The 15,429-nt window shown below is 50.5% G+C and overlaps 1 protein-coding gene and 1 long non-coding RNA gene across 9 annotated transcripts in view; one reads left to right on the top strand and one right to left on the bottom strand.

The window, feature by feature from the left end:
- Window positions 1-1,707: 1,707 nt before the first annotated feature.
- Window positions 1,708-4,236, top strand: LOC109144366. The gene is made up of 3 exons (XR_005602584.1): window positions 1,708-1,848; window positions 2,562-2,645; window positions 3,275-4,236. It is a non-coding gene; the product is annotated as an uncharacterized LOC109144366 (long non-coding RNA).
- A 2,431-nt stretch (window positions 4,237-6,667) lies between these two features.
- The window catches only part of LEKR1 (leucine, glutamate and lysine rich 1), a 35,636-nt gene continuing 26,874 nt past the window's right edge, over window positions 6,668-15,429 (bottom strand). For all 8 annotated transcript variants that reach the window (XM_010397445.3, XM_019284721.2, XM_019284719.2 and 5 more), the window contains 5 exons: window positions 15,032-15,235; window positions 13,775-13,868; window positions 10,988-11,140; window positions 9,736-10,035; window positions 6,668-8,649 (listed from right to left, as the gene is read on the bottom strand). In XM_010397445.3, coding sequence (XP_010395747.2) covers window positions 8,350-8,649; window positions 9,736-10,035; window positions 10,988-11,140; window positions 13,775-13,868; window positions 15,032-15,235 — 1,051 coding nt within the window. In that variant the 3' untranslated portion in view covers window positions 6,668-8,349. The remainder of the gene's footprint in view (window positions 8,650-9,735; window positions 10,036-10,987; window positions 11,141-13,774; window positions 13,869-15,031; window positions 15,236-15,429) is intronic.

Below are 15,429 nucleotides of genomic sequence, written 5' to 3'. Positions count from 1 at the left end.
TTGCAGTGGCAGGATGCTGGCAGGGAAGGGGGGATCCTCTTGCAGGTGTGATGCTGACACAGCCTGGGGCTGAGCCACCCCTTCCCTGTGGCCCATCTGGGGAAGGGGAGACATTCCCTGTGCTGCGCTGGGAGCAGGAGCTGCTGGGACGTTCCTGGAGCTGTGCCTGCTGTGGGAAATGAGAGCTGGAAAGGGAGCGAAGGACTCGGATCTGGTTCTCCAGCTGCTGCCCAGGTGGTGCCAAGCCCTGGAGCCGCAGGTGAGAGGCGTTGGCTGTCCTGCACCCGGAGCCCCTGGGCTCTCCCAAAAGGCCTCTCCCCGTTCGTGCCGAGGCTGATCGCAGTGTCCCCCTGCAGAGCCCAGTGCTGCGGGCTGGTCCCTGGCACCAGGGCAGTGCCAGTCTCGCTGGGCAGTTGTTCTGCAGACCTCAGAGAGGGGAGGAAACCTGAGCAGGAGCTCCGTGGCTGGTACGTCTGCCCTGTGTCCTGCTGGGCCCCTCTGCAGCTGCTCTGGAAATGCAGAAAGTGAATGTATATTTTGGAGGAGGGAAAGATAAAATGTCTCTTTCTGTTCCTTGGTTACCACTGTTTTTCAATCTGTAACAACTGTTTTGTGTGTGTTGCTTTCAGGAAAATGTGTTCGTTGCTACGGAAATTGAAGGAGCTTTTTCCCCCAGACACAAATGCTGAGTCCAGAGCAGAGAGAAAACCCTGGGTCTGGAGGAGCAGCACCGCTGACTGTCTTGGATTTGGGGTTTGTGTTGGAGGGACCCGTGGAGGGCTCAGCCTTGGGTTTGTGGGAGCACCAGTGACCCCTCCGTGCTTCCAGAGCTTTGCTCCCCTGAGCAGCTGGAGCAGCTGGAGCTGTGAACAGAGGGCAGCACCTGCTGCCCCAGGCAACCCAGCAGGGAGTTCAGAGTTTGTTCTTCCCTGGGGGAAAATCCCATCCCCAGCCAGGGATGGGTGGATGGGTGGGTGGAGGGATGGATGGCAGGCAGCCTGGCCCCCAGCAGGGCTGTGCCAGCGCTGGGATGTGCAGGAGGCACTTCCTGAGGGGAAAGCAGCAGCTCCCAGCTGGGAGTCCCAGCCTGGCCCTCAGGGCCTGTGTGGGTTCTGCAGGGGGACAAGAGGCAGGTGAGAGTCCTGAGGGGCTGTGGCCCCTCGATGCCCCATTCCCTGCAGGACTCATCAGGGGAGCTGCTGGGCACAGCAACCGGAATGTCCCTGTACCACAGCTCCTGTCTCTCCTAGGACTTGGAAATGTCCTTGAATTTTGAAGCGTCCCTGTATTTTCATGGAGCTCTGAACCACAGAAATGAGTCATTTGACAGGGCTGATGGACTTCAAGCACCTGTACCGACCTCCAGGAGTCACCTGAGGCCACATTCTGCTCGTATCTCAGTAGCTGAGACAATTTTCCTGGGAAATCTGGAGTATTCCTGCCCTGGGTGGTGCTGCAGCCTCTGCCACACTGCTGGAGATCAGGTGCTGCCACTGGGCTCTGAACATCTGAGACCCACAGCAACAGAAAAATGTCCCAGCCAGCTCTCCTTGGGCACAGGGCTTTGCCTGGGTGGGTCTCAGAGTTGCTTTTTCTCTGAGAAAAGGATTTTGTTAAAATTTTTTTACTAATTTTCAACAAAAAGATGCAAAGGTTTCAAGGCATTTCATGCAAACTGTTCTGCTTGTCCTTTACTTTCAGCTTTGTTACAGATATCAGAAGGATGAGCGTGGGCCAGGAGCTTTGGATGGTTTGGGAAGAGACAAAATGAACAATGTGAGAACATTTCTGATGGAAATCGGCCCAACAGGTCCCTCTCAGGGCTTCAGTCCCCCCCAAACCCCACAGGTGAGTGGCAGCAGGGGAGGTGATAAGGGCCCCTTTTCCAGGAAATCTTTCCCTGGTTGCTGCTCCTGCCAGGAAATGCTCATGAAATCCATGACTTCACATCAGGCCAAGTCTGTGACTCTCCTGTCCATGCTCCTTGTTGCTTCCAAGCTCCTTGGGGCAGGAAGCAAACCCCCCTGGCCAGGCTGGCAATCACATCCCCCTTTGGAAAAAACACTCTTGCAGAGGAAACAGCTTTCCATCCCCTCCTCCTGCCTGGCCACAGCCCAGCAGGACCATTGAAAAAAAAAAAAAGGAAGTTAAAATTAGTAAAGCTGGCCTGAAGAAAAAAGTCTTTATATTCCAGTGGAAGGAAAAAAACTTGGCAGAAGTGACCGTTTTTGTCCCAGGATGGAGAATCCTTCTGGATGGGTTTGCTGGAGAGGGTGAGGGGCTCGTGTCCCCACCCTGCAGAGACATTCCAGCTTCCCAATCCCCTGGGGCTCCAGGGATGCTGTGTCCACATCATCCGGGGGGTTCTGTGTCCCCCTCATTCCCGGGGGGTTCTGTGTCCCCCTCACTCCCAGGGGTTCTTTGTACCCCTCACTCCCAGGGGTTCTGGACCCCCCTCATTCCCGGGGGGTTCTTTGGACCCCTCATTCCCAGGGATTCTGGACTCCTCATTCCCGGGATGCCGCGGCTGCTCCCGCTGCCGTTCTGGGTTTCCTCTGTAGGTGGAAGTGTTGCAGAGCCCAGCCGAGCCTCCCCTGCACTCACGGCTCTCTGTCTCTCTTCTGGACACACCAGAAGCCACCAAGGTGAGGAGGGGACAAATGTCCTGCCCTGGGCCATGGGGACAGAGCAGCCCCATCCCCGCAGTCTCAGCCTCGGCTGAACACCCGAATTCCAGCTGTTGGGAGCTGAGGATGGATCAAAGCCTCGAGGGATGGCATTAGCCACCAGCTGATGATTCCCCAGGAGTGGCCAGTTACTGGGACAGCTCCGGGGGACAGCCCTGAATGACCCCAGAGGGGGGAGGGAAAATGAGGGTTTCTCACCATGGCCTGAGCTCCTGCAGGCCCTGGCACAGGTGTCCCAGAGAAGCTGTGGCTGCCCCATCCCTGGAATGTTGGTCCCTCTGAGGCCCTGCAGGTGCTGGGCAGCCCCAGGGCCTGTGCTCAGGAGCCAAGAGGGGAAATCCACAGCAAAATTATCTCAAACCAAGTGAATCTCCTGAAGGGCCCTCACAGATTTAATTACCCCTGATCAGTGATTGGTGCAGCTTCCCAAAATTCCTCCATGACTCGGGACCCCAGGTTTGTATGGAGCAATCAGGAGCTGGGACCCAAATGCCTGAGGTCCCATTTTAAAGTGATTTAGAGGCTGAGAAGCTGAGGTTTTGTTCAAAGCCTGAAGGTTTTTCTATGCCTCAACACCTCTAAAACAGGAAACATCTTCAGCATCTTTCTGCCAGCTGGTTCAAAGCCTGCCCTCCATGCTGAGGAGACACCTGGCCTGAGGACACGCGTGGGGTGACTGTGACTGAAGGAGCACAGAGTGGAGAGGCTGGCACTGCCACCACTGTCCCAAGGGAATAAAACTCATCCTCCCTGGGCAGAGAGCACCCTCCTTCCTCCCTCCTCAGCACCAGCCCAGCCCCAGCCCAGCCCTCCAGGATTCCACACTTTTACCCAGCACGATGCTCAGGACGCGTGGCCGGGCGGGGTGAGAGCACGGTGGTGCTTTGCCGTCCAGGAAACCACGAGCAGCAAGCAGAGATGTTATCTCTGACATCTGGCTCTGATCAGGGAGCTCCGTCTGCCTTTGTCAATGGACTCGGGATGGCCCGCGGCTGCTTTTTGTTTCAGGACTCCTCTGGGGTTCCCCTGGCAGCAGCGAAGCCAACGGAGGGATCCCAGAGCTGGGGACACAGAGGCAGCACCGCCAGCCTTCCCCTCTGCCCTCCTCTCTGAGCAGCCACGGAGCAGAGCCAGCGCTGACCTTGGCACGGGCCAGAGAGCAGGAACGTGTCCTCACCCACCTTCCAACCCCCCAGGTGAGAGGTTTTAAGACGTTCATCCCATCCCAGCCCTGCCATGGGCAGGGACACCTTCCACTATCCCAGGCTGCTCCAATCCAACCTGGCTTTGGACACTGCCAGGGATCCAGGGGCAGGACACCTTGAGCACTGAGTGTCCTGCTCGTGCTCTCAGGGCTATGGTGATCATGAGGTTTGAGGTCCCGGCCTCATTTTCCCTGGGTCAGGCTAAGAGGGATCCTTGGAGACTTTTCCCTTCTGGGATGTGTGCATCTCCTCCACACATCCTGCTCTGTGCCAGGAGCCTGCCTGGGTTTTTGCTCTCCAGGCATTTCAGGTGCTGGCTTTGGATTAAATGCTCATGACATGAACCCCGACTCGTGCTGTGATCCGGGGGAGAGGCTGTTCTACAGATCCCGGGCAGGGGATGTTCCACAGCCCTCCTGCATGGCCCTGCCCAGCTGTGGATTCCCCACGTCTCCATTGCTGCCGGGGCCAGGCACACACACACATCCTCTCCCAGTGGAAGTCCTGTGGGCAAGAAACAGTTTCCCTGTCAGGTGGATCTTCAGCAGGTTTGGAACAGGTAAGGCTCTCCTTACCCAGAGCCAGCCAGAGGAAAGGATTTCTGTGAACACAAATTCACAGAAAATCCTGGTCTCCTGAACCAACCTTTTACCTGGGGATCAGAAATCCAAGTTCTCCCTGTGTCTGAGCGGGTGAATTCCTGCCTCATCCAGCTCCGGCTACTGCTTCCATCACTCTCCAAGGAGGTGCTGGGGTTATTTTTAGAAGGAATCCACAAAAACAACCCCCAAACCCAGACATCAGCAAACAGAATGGCGTTGGCAGCCACTGAGGCCGTGCTGCTACTTGGTTACACCCAAATCCTGCTCCACGTCTGACCCTTCCCGGATGCCCTCCAGCTGTTCCCGAGGATCCTTTTTTGGGTACGTTTCCCCAAAGGCACATGCGGTTCTTTGTTCAGAACTTCACGGTGATTAAAATGACCGCTCAGTCCTGGTAAGTGAAACCAACCCCTGCGGGCAGCGCAGTGCACAGGAAACAGCTGGGAGAGGACGCCGGGATTTCCATAAAAGCCGATGATTCATGGAAACGTTCAGTGAGCGGGGTCAGCCTCGGGCTCCTGAGGAGCCTCTTCCGATGGAGACGATTCCAGAGCCAGCCGCGCTCTGGGTCACTCCCGAATTCCTCGTGCCCGCCCCGGCACCAGCCATGGAGCAGAGCAGCCGAACTCCCAAAATACAGCCTGGGGGGATGCTTCACCCCCACTTTCTGCTGCCAGTGAAGTGGTGTTCAGCTGCCCTGGATGTGGAAAAAGGGATGTCAGGAGAGGGCAGTGCCTGTGTTACAGGGCATGGAGGGACAGGACTCAGGGAATGGCTTCCCAGTGCCAGAGGGCAGGGATGGATGGGATGTTGGGAAGGGATTGTTCCCTGGGAGGCCCTGCACAGGGTGCCCAGAGCAGCTGAGGCTGCCCCTGGATCCCTGGCAGTGCCCAAGGCCAGGCTGGATGGGGCTGGAAGCAGCCTGGGGTAGGGGGCAGGACAGGGGACGGGTTGAGCTTTAAGGTCCTTCCAACTCAACCCAGCCTGTGATGATGATGATGATGATGGTGAAGGACATTTGGGCAGCACAGAGTGTGACCCTCCAGCAGGAAGAAGAGCTTGCTGCATTCTGTGGCTCTCCAGGCTCCTTTCCTCTGTGCCCAGAGGTTTCTGCCAGGACTCTTTCCCTGGAGTTCAAGGCAGGTAGGTGCCAGCTGGGCATTACTCCCTGGAGTGGTGCCAGGCCAAACCAAACCACTTTCCATGTCACATAAATCAGGAGATGGAAAACACCCTTTGGGGCACTCGGTTCAGCCACTCCTGCAGCTCAGGGCTGCTCCTGACAGGACATTTTCCATGGATTTTTCCCGCCCACTTTGAATGACTCAAGCAAGGGGCTCCACCACTGCCCGGGGGAGGGCATTTTCCTCTCTCTTGCACTGAGACTTTCCCAAATGTCAGCCCTTTCCTCCCATCCCGGACCCCCTGGGTTGTTCCCCCCTTTCCCTGACATTTCCCACCCTGTGTTCATTCCGTGCCTGGCACCAGTGCCTGGGTCCTGCTATTCTTGACTAAATCCCACTGCAGGGAACAGAAGGGAGGGTGGAGAAGTGGAGAAGTGGCCTCAGAGACACTGAGGGGCAAACCCCCCTCACTGGAATGGTCTCCATCCCCTGAGAGGTCTGGTGGCACCTGTGCCCATCCCTCGGTTCACTGGGAAGGAGCAGAGTCCCACCCTGGCACTGATCCCTGTCCCCACTCGGGGTGGAGCACGGAGGGATCCAGAGCCTGAAGGGCCAAGGAAAACAATCCATGGGAGCTGGTATGGAAGGTTTATCATGATCTGGGCACAGCTCCCAGGGCAGTGCCAGATGCTCCACACAAATTATATCTCTGGTGTTAAAATCCCCTCAACATTAATCCCTGGCAGCGCCCTTTTCATCATCCCACCCAAGTGAATTCTGTGCCGTGCTGTGAGGATGACACCCCTGGATTAGGGTTTCACACCATTACGGCTGTTTGGGGGTTGTTCCTCCTCCAGCAGGACACTCTCGACCACCTGTGACCACCAAGGACAAAACCCAACATCGAATTTTCATGAAGGAAATAAGGGCCTCTTTTAAATAACTAAAAATGCAGCAGTGGGGGCTTGTCTGAGAAAGGAAATTCCCTCAATTTCATTATCCTGCTCTTTTTCTGGTATTGAAAATGCACAGTACAAAGCAAGACAGTCTTGATTTGTTCTGGTTAATATATTTTAATGATCTGTGGCATCAGTTTCTATTTCCATGCACTTTTAACACTGCTTAGGAACTAAGATGCTTTTTCCTGCAGTCCAATTTTTTCTTTTGTAGAAAAACTCCATCTGCAAGGCACAGTCGGGATCCCAGATCCTACACACACCTCAGAGCAAGGTCTAGTGATCATCCCAGCTTTGGTTTGTGATATCCCAGTGGGAGGGAAGTGATATCCATGGCAAGCTGTGTATGGCCAGGGCTAATCCCATCTCCTGCGGAAGGAGCAGCAGCACCACGCGTGGGCTGGGCTCTCCACAATATTATCTGTGGAGAACATTATGTTTTGGGCAACTTTGGGTGGAAAAAGGGTGAGCCACACCGAGGCACTGACTGAGGTTCCGTGGCTTCCTCTTGTGCTGTCTCTCGTTAGCTGGGAGCAGGGATGGACCCCACCATGGCTCGTGTTTGGGGCTCACACGAAGGATCAGACCCATCCCCTGAGCCCCATTTTCCTGCCCACAGGAATCAGGCCTGGCACAGAGCATTGATCCTTTCTGGAAAGGTTCAGGACTGCAGGAGCTCACTCCAGAGCAGGCAGCACGCCCAGCTCTGCCATGGGCAAGCTGAAGCCTTTCCAGCAGGGAAGGACAAGACAGCCCCATGCCATGGGATGTTTTGTCCAAGGGAAGGGCTGGAATGCTGCCCACAGCCAGCAGGGCAGGATCCACAGGGACAGGTTTGTTCCAAGCCTGGAGCTTTGTTTGGCTTTGCCTCGTGCCACAAGTCCTGGAGTGCAAGGTCCCTGACACCACTCCTACAAGAAACACTCCCTTCAGGAAGTTTGATTTCCTAAAATTTCAGGGCTATAATGAGGTGTCCACATCCTCTGTGGCACTTTGTGCTGCTGCCCTTCATCCCACCATGGAAAACACTTGGTAAACTTTCCTTGACGTGGTGAGATCCATTAAATTGTTTTCAAAGCCAGTAAAAAAGGGTCCCTGACATTTCCCTATTTTGCTTATTGCTTAGCAGCAGGAGCTCTGGGTTCTGGGAGGGAGGGGGAGAAGGGAAATATTTGTTCTGGACTTGGTTTGGATCCAGGACCTGGCCACTCCCTCATGCCAGAACCATGATCCCGTTCCTGCTCCCGTTATTTTACGTGCTGTTCCTCTCTGGCCCACTCCCCTTTACTCCAGCTGCTGCTGCAGGACACAAACAGGGGGCTGTGGGTAAGAGCCCAGATTTGAAATCATGGAATCACAGACTGGTTTGGGTTGGAAGGAACCTCAAAGCTCGTCCAGTTGCACCTTCCCTTTGCCAGGCTTCTCCAAGCCCCATCCATCCTGGATCCTGTGAGGATGGGCCATTATTCCCTGCCCAGGGCCAGGGCATTGGAACGGGATGAGCTTTAAGGTTCCTTCCAACCCAAACCTTCTGGGATCCAGGGGTTCTCTGATTTCAATCCCACCCATTGAAGATGTGCTGCTCTTTGTGCTCCTCTTGGAGAGACTCTTTTTACTTTTCTCATCTTGAGATGCACCCAGCATTTCACTACACCGTGAATAAATTAACGGACAGGTAAACATTATTGCATCAAAAATAAATAAAAATTTAACTGGACTTTTAAGTTGTAGAAATGGACGAGTTGGAGGCTGGAATGGTTTCGCAGGTGGAGCTGTCAGAGCTGGCTCGGCCGGCGCCTCATCCCGGCAAGAACCCGGCTCCGGGGCTCGCTCAGCGAGGCCGCCCTTCCCTTGGGAGGGATGGGATCCATGGAGCCGGGGCCCCTGGCGGCCCTGGCCGTTCCGAAGTGCCCGGACAGGCGCAGCTCCCCGGCGGGGAGGGAGCGCGGCGAGGCCGGCAGGGTCCCGCTGAGCCTGCGGAGCTCCAGCACCTGCTCCCGGGCCCGGCCCAGCGCCGCCGTCAGCTCGAAGCGCTCCTCGCACTCCCGGCGCACCGTGTCCTGCAGCAGGGCATTCTGCAAAGAGAAACGCCGGGAAAAGCGCCGTCCCTCAAACCTGGACACTCCCGGGACACGGACCTGCCCTGCACCGCCCCCCTGTTCCCTCGGGAGCCGGTGGGAAATCCCAAGGAAGGGCTCAGAAGGTATTTCTGCTCTTGGGAAGGAAAGGTAAAGGACAGAGGTGCAGTGACACCGAAGGGAGTCAGAGCTGCTTTTCCCTGAACCCTCTGCAGTGGGAGAGCACAACCTGCATGGAGCCATGGAATCAGGATTGGAATCAGGTGTGGAATCAGGTATGAACACTTGGAATCATGGAATCACTCCTGGAAAGGCCATGGAGTCCCTCTGTTGTCCCAGCACTGCCAATGCCCCTCTACCTCGTGTCCCCACCCTGGACTGGGCACAGATTGGGCACAACCTCACTGTAATTCCACTCACAGCTTTCCCACCTTTCCAAGGAGTAACTCAGTACCAGCCCCAGCACTAATTCACTTGGAAGAGTTTTATTTTCACTGTTGACCAGTTCTTTTTCCTGTCACTTAACTGCTTTGGACATTCCAGCCTAATCTTATCTGCAGTCCCTGACTCCACATTTCTCATGGAGCAGCTCTCTCCTCCCTTCCCATTATATTCCAAGCATTCAGCAAACGCTTGTGGTCAGAACATCCATCAGTCAAATTTCTCTTTGCATTTAGTTCATTTTTATGCATTCCTGAGTTAGGGAACGTGGCTGCACTGGTGGGAGCTGGGACACCAGTCCAAGGAATGAGAAATATCCATGTTTTCTACTCTAAGAACTGGGAATTCATTTTTGTTTACTCAATGTTTGGGCAGTGGGGCATGAGGCTACAGACTAAGGCAGGCCTTGCAGGACCTGAAAAATAGATACATTTTCCTATAAAACACTAATTTAAGTGTTTGCTGAATTAAAACTTCCCATCTTTTGTGATCTACCATATTTAGGAAATGACAATGGATTTGTTTGGGAAATCTTTGCATGTCAATGGATTTTCTGGTCTGAAACACAGAACTTTGAATGATTTTAGATATCACATGTCTCCAAGTAAAAATAACCAGGCATTTCCTGGGTTATGTTCCTACCTCCTCTTGAACTTGATTCAAACTGTGAATCAGCTGTGTCCTCTCCTGGGTTAATTTTTCCAGTTCATCTGACTTGTGCTTAATTTCTTTCCTCAGTTTATCCAGGAATGATTCATTGTTGCTCTTTTCCATGGTCAGCTGGAATTCAAGCTCACTGATGAGCCTTTTAAGGCTCTGGATTTCTTTTTCCTTGTCTCCATCTTTCTCTGCCAGTTTCATTTGGGCATCTTGGAGCTTCTTCTCCAGAATTTCCGTCTCCATCCTCAAGCTCTTGGTGGCACTAGATATTAAACCTGGGATCTGGGTGAGATCAGACAGGAATTAATCTCCACTCAGTACCTCTAAATATGGAGAATTAATAGCAGACAAATGTTAACTTGAGGAAAAAACCAACAAATTTAAACTTACAGGTCCTCAGAGAGGAAAAAAAAGCTCTGAATTTACATAATACCCTCAGAGGACACCAGAGAGCTGCAAATTAATCACCACTCATTGAGAACACAGAGATTAATTAGAGTGTTCAGGATCAAACAGAGACATTGAGGTAAAAATGGGAAAATTTAACTTCAAGATAAATTTAGTGCAAGTTGGTGTTTCCTCAGGGTTTAAAACTCATGGTTAAATATTTGTCAAGTGAACAAAGCCAACCTTATTCTCATCTCTAAACCACTGCACAATGCCCCAGATTTTAAATAACAATATAACCTCATCACTTCCTTTTAATTTTTCCAGGTTTCTCAGGAATTGTTTCAAACCTTTTGAAAACTCAGGTTGCAGGTACAGTTTCTCAATTTCTGTATAAAACTGGAGGGGGATCTGGAGCCCCCAACCCCCTGTGGTGGCAGCACCAGTCCAGCCCAGCTTTACTGGCCCCTCACCCTGGAGCTGCTGGGTTCACTTGGGAAGGGGGAAAAATGTGGGTGGGCTTGTGGCACCTCATCACAGCCTGAAACAGTCCCAAGCTTTAAAAAAATGATGATGTCAGATTAAATATAATTAACAACTAGTCTGGGGACATAGATGGAGTTTTGGTGGTGAAAATGTGAGATGAGAAAGAACTTCCACACCAATTAACTTGGACTGGAATAGTTATTTTCAGCCTGTTCCATTAAAAAAAAATTACATATACTAAGAGTGGGAAAAAGTACTGTATCAGCCAGATAGAGGACGACACAGAGAGAAGGTTTTATTCCTTCACATTCACAGATTTATGTGATCTTCTGCCACAAGTTTTCTCTTGAGCATTGCACACCTTCTGCTGGAGCTCCTCGTGTTCTCTCTGATATTTTGTGATCAGTTCCTGCTGTTTTTGTCTCTCCAGGTCCAGCTCCACTCTGGCCTCTTCCCTGACTTTCAGAATTGCTTCTTTGTGCCGAGCCTCCCCTTTGGCCAGGTCCATTTCCAGCTGGGGGACAAGAGGGTGTCAGTGGCATTGTCACACTGGTCTGGGATGGGAGGGACCTCAAAGCCCACCCAGTGCCACCCCTGCCATGGGCAGGGACACCTCCCACTGTCCCAGGCTGCTCCAAGCCCCAATGTCCAGCCTGGCCTTGGGCACTGCCAGGGATCCAGGGGCAGCCCCAGCTGCTCTGGGCACCCTGTGCCAGGGCCTGCCCACCCTCCCAGGGAACAATTCCTTCCCAATCTCCCATCCATCCCTGCCCTCTGGCACTGGGAAGCCATTCCCTGGCTCCTGTCCCTTCATGCCTTGTCCCCAGTCCCTCTCCAGCTCTCCTGGAGCTCCTTCAGGCCCTGGAAGTTCATCCCAGACCCTTCTCCAGGCTGGAGTTTTGGGTAAAATATCCCAGTCCATACAGCTTCTCCAATAATTCAGCCGTAATTTCCCCAACAGAAAAGCCTGGATTCTGGAGGAAACCCTGAAGGCTGCATTTAGGAAAATGCTTTTCCTAACCCAGGATGTTCCCATTCCCTTTGTGCAGGCTGATTCTAATGGATTTAATTGCAGCAGGCTGAGAGCACAACAGGCACATTAAATGCACAACTCAAACCTCATTACTTCAAGTGATTAAAAGCACAAAAGCCCACAATGAGCTTAATTACAATTATCTAATTTCACACATTAATTATGAGCAGAAGTATAATAAATCTCCCTGAACTCTTTAGGGGGAAAAGAGAAACTGGAAATATTTTCATCATTTCTTAAACCAAAATACACCCACTTCTGGGTGTGGAAGAGATGCAAATGCCCCATTAAGGTTTAGCTTAAAATTGCTGTATTTGTAAGATGCTCAAAGTAGACTATTATTATTTTATTATTATTGTTATTATTATTATTATTATTATTTCTATATTCTTAGATGGGAGTTGGGATTCTGAACATAACTCCCCAAATTTATTAATTTTACCTCTTATTATAGATCCTGACCACTTGTTGGAGGCTACTTGACTACAAAGACTACACAAATAAAGGCAATAGAGAAACCTGAGCTCATTTACACAAACATTTCACATCTAATATTTGAAATTAATGAAGCTGAGAACCAGGACAGGAAATAAAGTGGAAGCTGATGTTCCAAGAGAGCATAATGGCCACTAATTGATTTAAACCCACTTACATGCTCCTCATTAATTAATATTTTTAAAGTCCAGAAAACAAATGTGTGCAGGAGGAATTGCAGGAGGAATTTCTCCACGGAAAGGGTGGTCAAGCACTGGAAGGATGGACAACAGCTGGAGGTGGCCAAGGAAGGACTGGACGTGCACTCGGGGCTCTGGGCTGGTGACAAGGTGATGGGTGGTCACTGAAAGGTTGGGCTCGATGGTCTTGGGGGACTTTTCCAACCTCAGTAATTCTGGGATTCTCTAAATATGGTGTGTTCCAATGGAGTCATTTCTTAAATTATTTCCTAAAAGTGATTTTTTTTGTTGTTCCACTATAACAACTTAAGGTTTATGTGTATTTTAGACAGAAATCTTGAGCCCTTGATACTCTGCAGTGGCACAAACCAAAGGCAACGTTGTCACTTTGTTGAATTTTTTTGGCTGCTGAGCCCGGTTTTGGGGCCTTGCCACGGCTGCATTTTAATGGCTGTGACACCAAAGCTGATACTGCTCCTTCTCCCTCCCACCAATCTTTATCTTGTTCTCATGTCAGGTTGAAAACACTCTGTGATTATGGAGCAGCATGATCCCCTTCCCAAATTATATCCTGTGACAGGGCAGTGAAGGTGTTTTCAAAGAAATGTAACTGATCCTAATTGCTACCAGTCCCCAGATTTTCCTGGGACTAAATAAAGCTTTCAGACATTGAAACAAAAAATACAGTAATTTCAGTCATCAATTATGTGAGGCTTACATCAGACAAGTCACAGTTATTGTTCAACTCTGCTTTTAAATTTTCTTTCACGGATATATACATTTGTTTTAATTCCTTATTCTTTTTAATATATAATTTTTTTTAATATATAAATATATTTTTTTTTCTTATTCAGTTCCGGGTTTTTTGGTGCTCAAGGGAAAAAGCTGCAGATGAAAACACAGTTGACATGGTGCCAGCTGTTTATGGGAAACAGCTTCCCAAACCCCACTGGACGAGGCTGGCAGGAGAACTCCTTGTACAAAGGATACTTTGGACAAGCTGGGGCTGCCCCTGGATCCCTGGCAGTGCCCAAGGCCAGGCTGGACATTGGGGCTTGGAGCAGCCTGGGACAGTGGGAGGTGTCCCTGCCCATGGCAGGGGTGGCACTGGGTGGGCTTTAGGGTCCCTCCAACCCAAACCAGTCTGGGATCCTGTGATTCCATGAACTTCAGCAAACATTAAATGTGCTTTTAGAAATAGGAGGCACCCCAAAACAAACCCTTCCCTGTAAATTTCTGCATTTGAGGCCCCAGCAGACCCAGAGGTCCCAGGCAAACAAGATTTGTGTGTTCCTGATAGAACTTTTGGCTGAGTGGCTTCCAAACCAGTCTTTGTATGAGTCCATGATTCCATCACATGTGGCACCTGAGGAGGTCCTTCCCTGCCTTCCTGTGCCCTTTGTGAAACTGAAAAGCCCCAAAGCAGAGCCCCCAGAGTCACCTTGTCCCTCCAGGAGTCCTCACTCCGCACCTTCTGCCTCAGCGCCTCCTGCAGCTGCTCCGTCCTGCTCTGCTGCGACACCAGCAGCAGCTCCCTAAAAACAAAAATTCCATGTAAAGCTGGGCCCTGCCCACACTGCTGCAATCCATTTCCTTGCACTGAAGTCCTGCTTCTCCTTCCCCTTTTGCTCAGTATTTATATTTTGTTCAGTATTTATATTTTGTTCAGTATGTATATTTGTATATTTGCAATAAATCCCAGGAATCCTGCCCGGAGGCAGGGCAGGAGTTGCCACTTGGCATCTCCACCATGCCCTCACCTGCTTCCTGAATTTCGTGTTTTAAAGAAAATACAGAACTTGGCCTGCCACTTCAAATGGTATTTTAATATTTTTTTGATATTTCTCAAGACAAATTTCAAAGAACACAGAGAAACTTAAAATATTCCAACCAGAAATTGTATTTCATGGACTTGGAATGTTAGGATCATTAATTTACAAATTGTAATGGGTTTGGAATGAAAACCCCAGAGTGCTTTCTGTTGTTCAAGGTACTGTTTGTTACGTGGGGCTTGTAGGGCAAGACTCCTGGAGAGGTTAAGTTCCTGTCATTGATGTTGTTAACAACTTGTCCACCACAAAAATGCCGTCAGTATTCCTCAGCCAGGGTCTTGGATAGGATCTGGTGCTTGGGGAGGTGTGAGAGCAACTCTTCACCAGTTCAGTCTGGCTCTGAAGGGTCTCAGCTATGAACAAAGCTGCCATTGTCCCTGGAACTGCTTTTGAGATGTGGAAAATAAAGCACTGGGCTTCTGAGGACTGTTTTCCCTGGACTGGGATCGAGTTTGAGTGCCTTTGCTTTGGACTCACCAACCTGAATCCGTATTTTTTTAATTACCTGCACTAGAATCTTCGTATCCAGTTTTACTCCTGACAACCACGGGCTTGTTTTCAGCATTTGAAAGTGCCAGGAGGCACCAACTGTTCTGCATTTCAGGGGTTTGAACATTCCCTGCACCTTTAGCACAAAGAGCAGCTGAACAGCTGCAAGAAATGGGATTTGGGCTCAGATTAAACTCCAGCTGAAGCCCTGCAGTCCAAGCAGAACTTTTCTACTCCTATTTTTTTATAGGACCTTTTCTTTTTTTCTCTTCCATTCAAGTTTTTTCTATCCCGTAATAATTTAAAAAACCAATCCAATGACCTCCAAAATCTCCAGAATTTTCAGGAGAACCTGAGTCCAGCTCAGCTCCCTTTACCTTTCCTGCTTCAGCATCAGCAGCTCCTGCTCTGTTTGGCTCAGGAGAGCTTTCAGGGTTTCCAGCTCACTCTCTGATCTCCCAGTTCTTCTCTTCAGATCTTCTTCTTTCCTTTCTTTCTCAGCCACTTCCTCCTGTAAATGTTTGCAGACTTGTTGGCAAATGAGAAGGGATTCCTCCTTTTCCTTCAGCTCTTTTGTAAGTCTACAGATGAAATAAAGGAGTAGCAGCATTGTAGTTACTACATTCTTACTTATAGACAGAAATAAAAATGCCTAGAAAAGAAAACATCAGTCAAAACCCCCCATATTCATCATGAAGTAAAATCTAGACATTTGAAAGAAAAATTTAAAAAATATTGTATAAAAATGCATTAAAAATCATAAAGTTTTTGCTCT

This window comes from Corvus cornix, chromosome 9, assembly GCF_000738735.6.
Source record: "Corvus cornix cornix isolate S_Up_H32 chromosome 9, ASM73873v5, whole genome shotgun sequence".
Lineage (NCBI taxonomy): Eukaryota > Metazoa > Chordata > Aves > Passeriformes > Corvidae > Corvus > Corvus cornix.
Note: the sequence above shows the minus strand (reverse complement) of the source record. Positions and strands in the feature narration are given on the sequence as shown.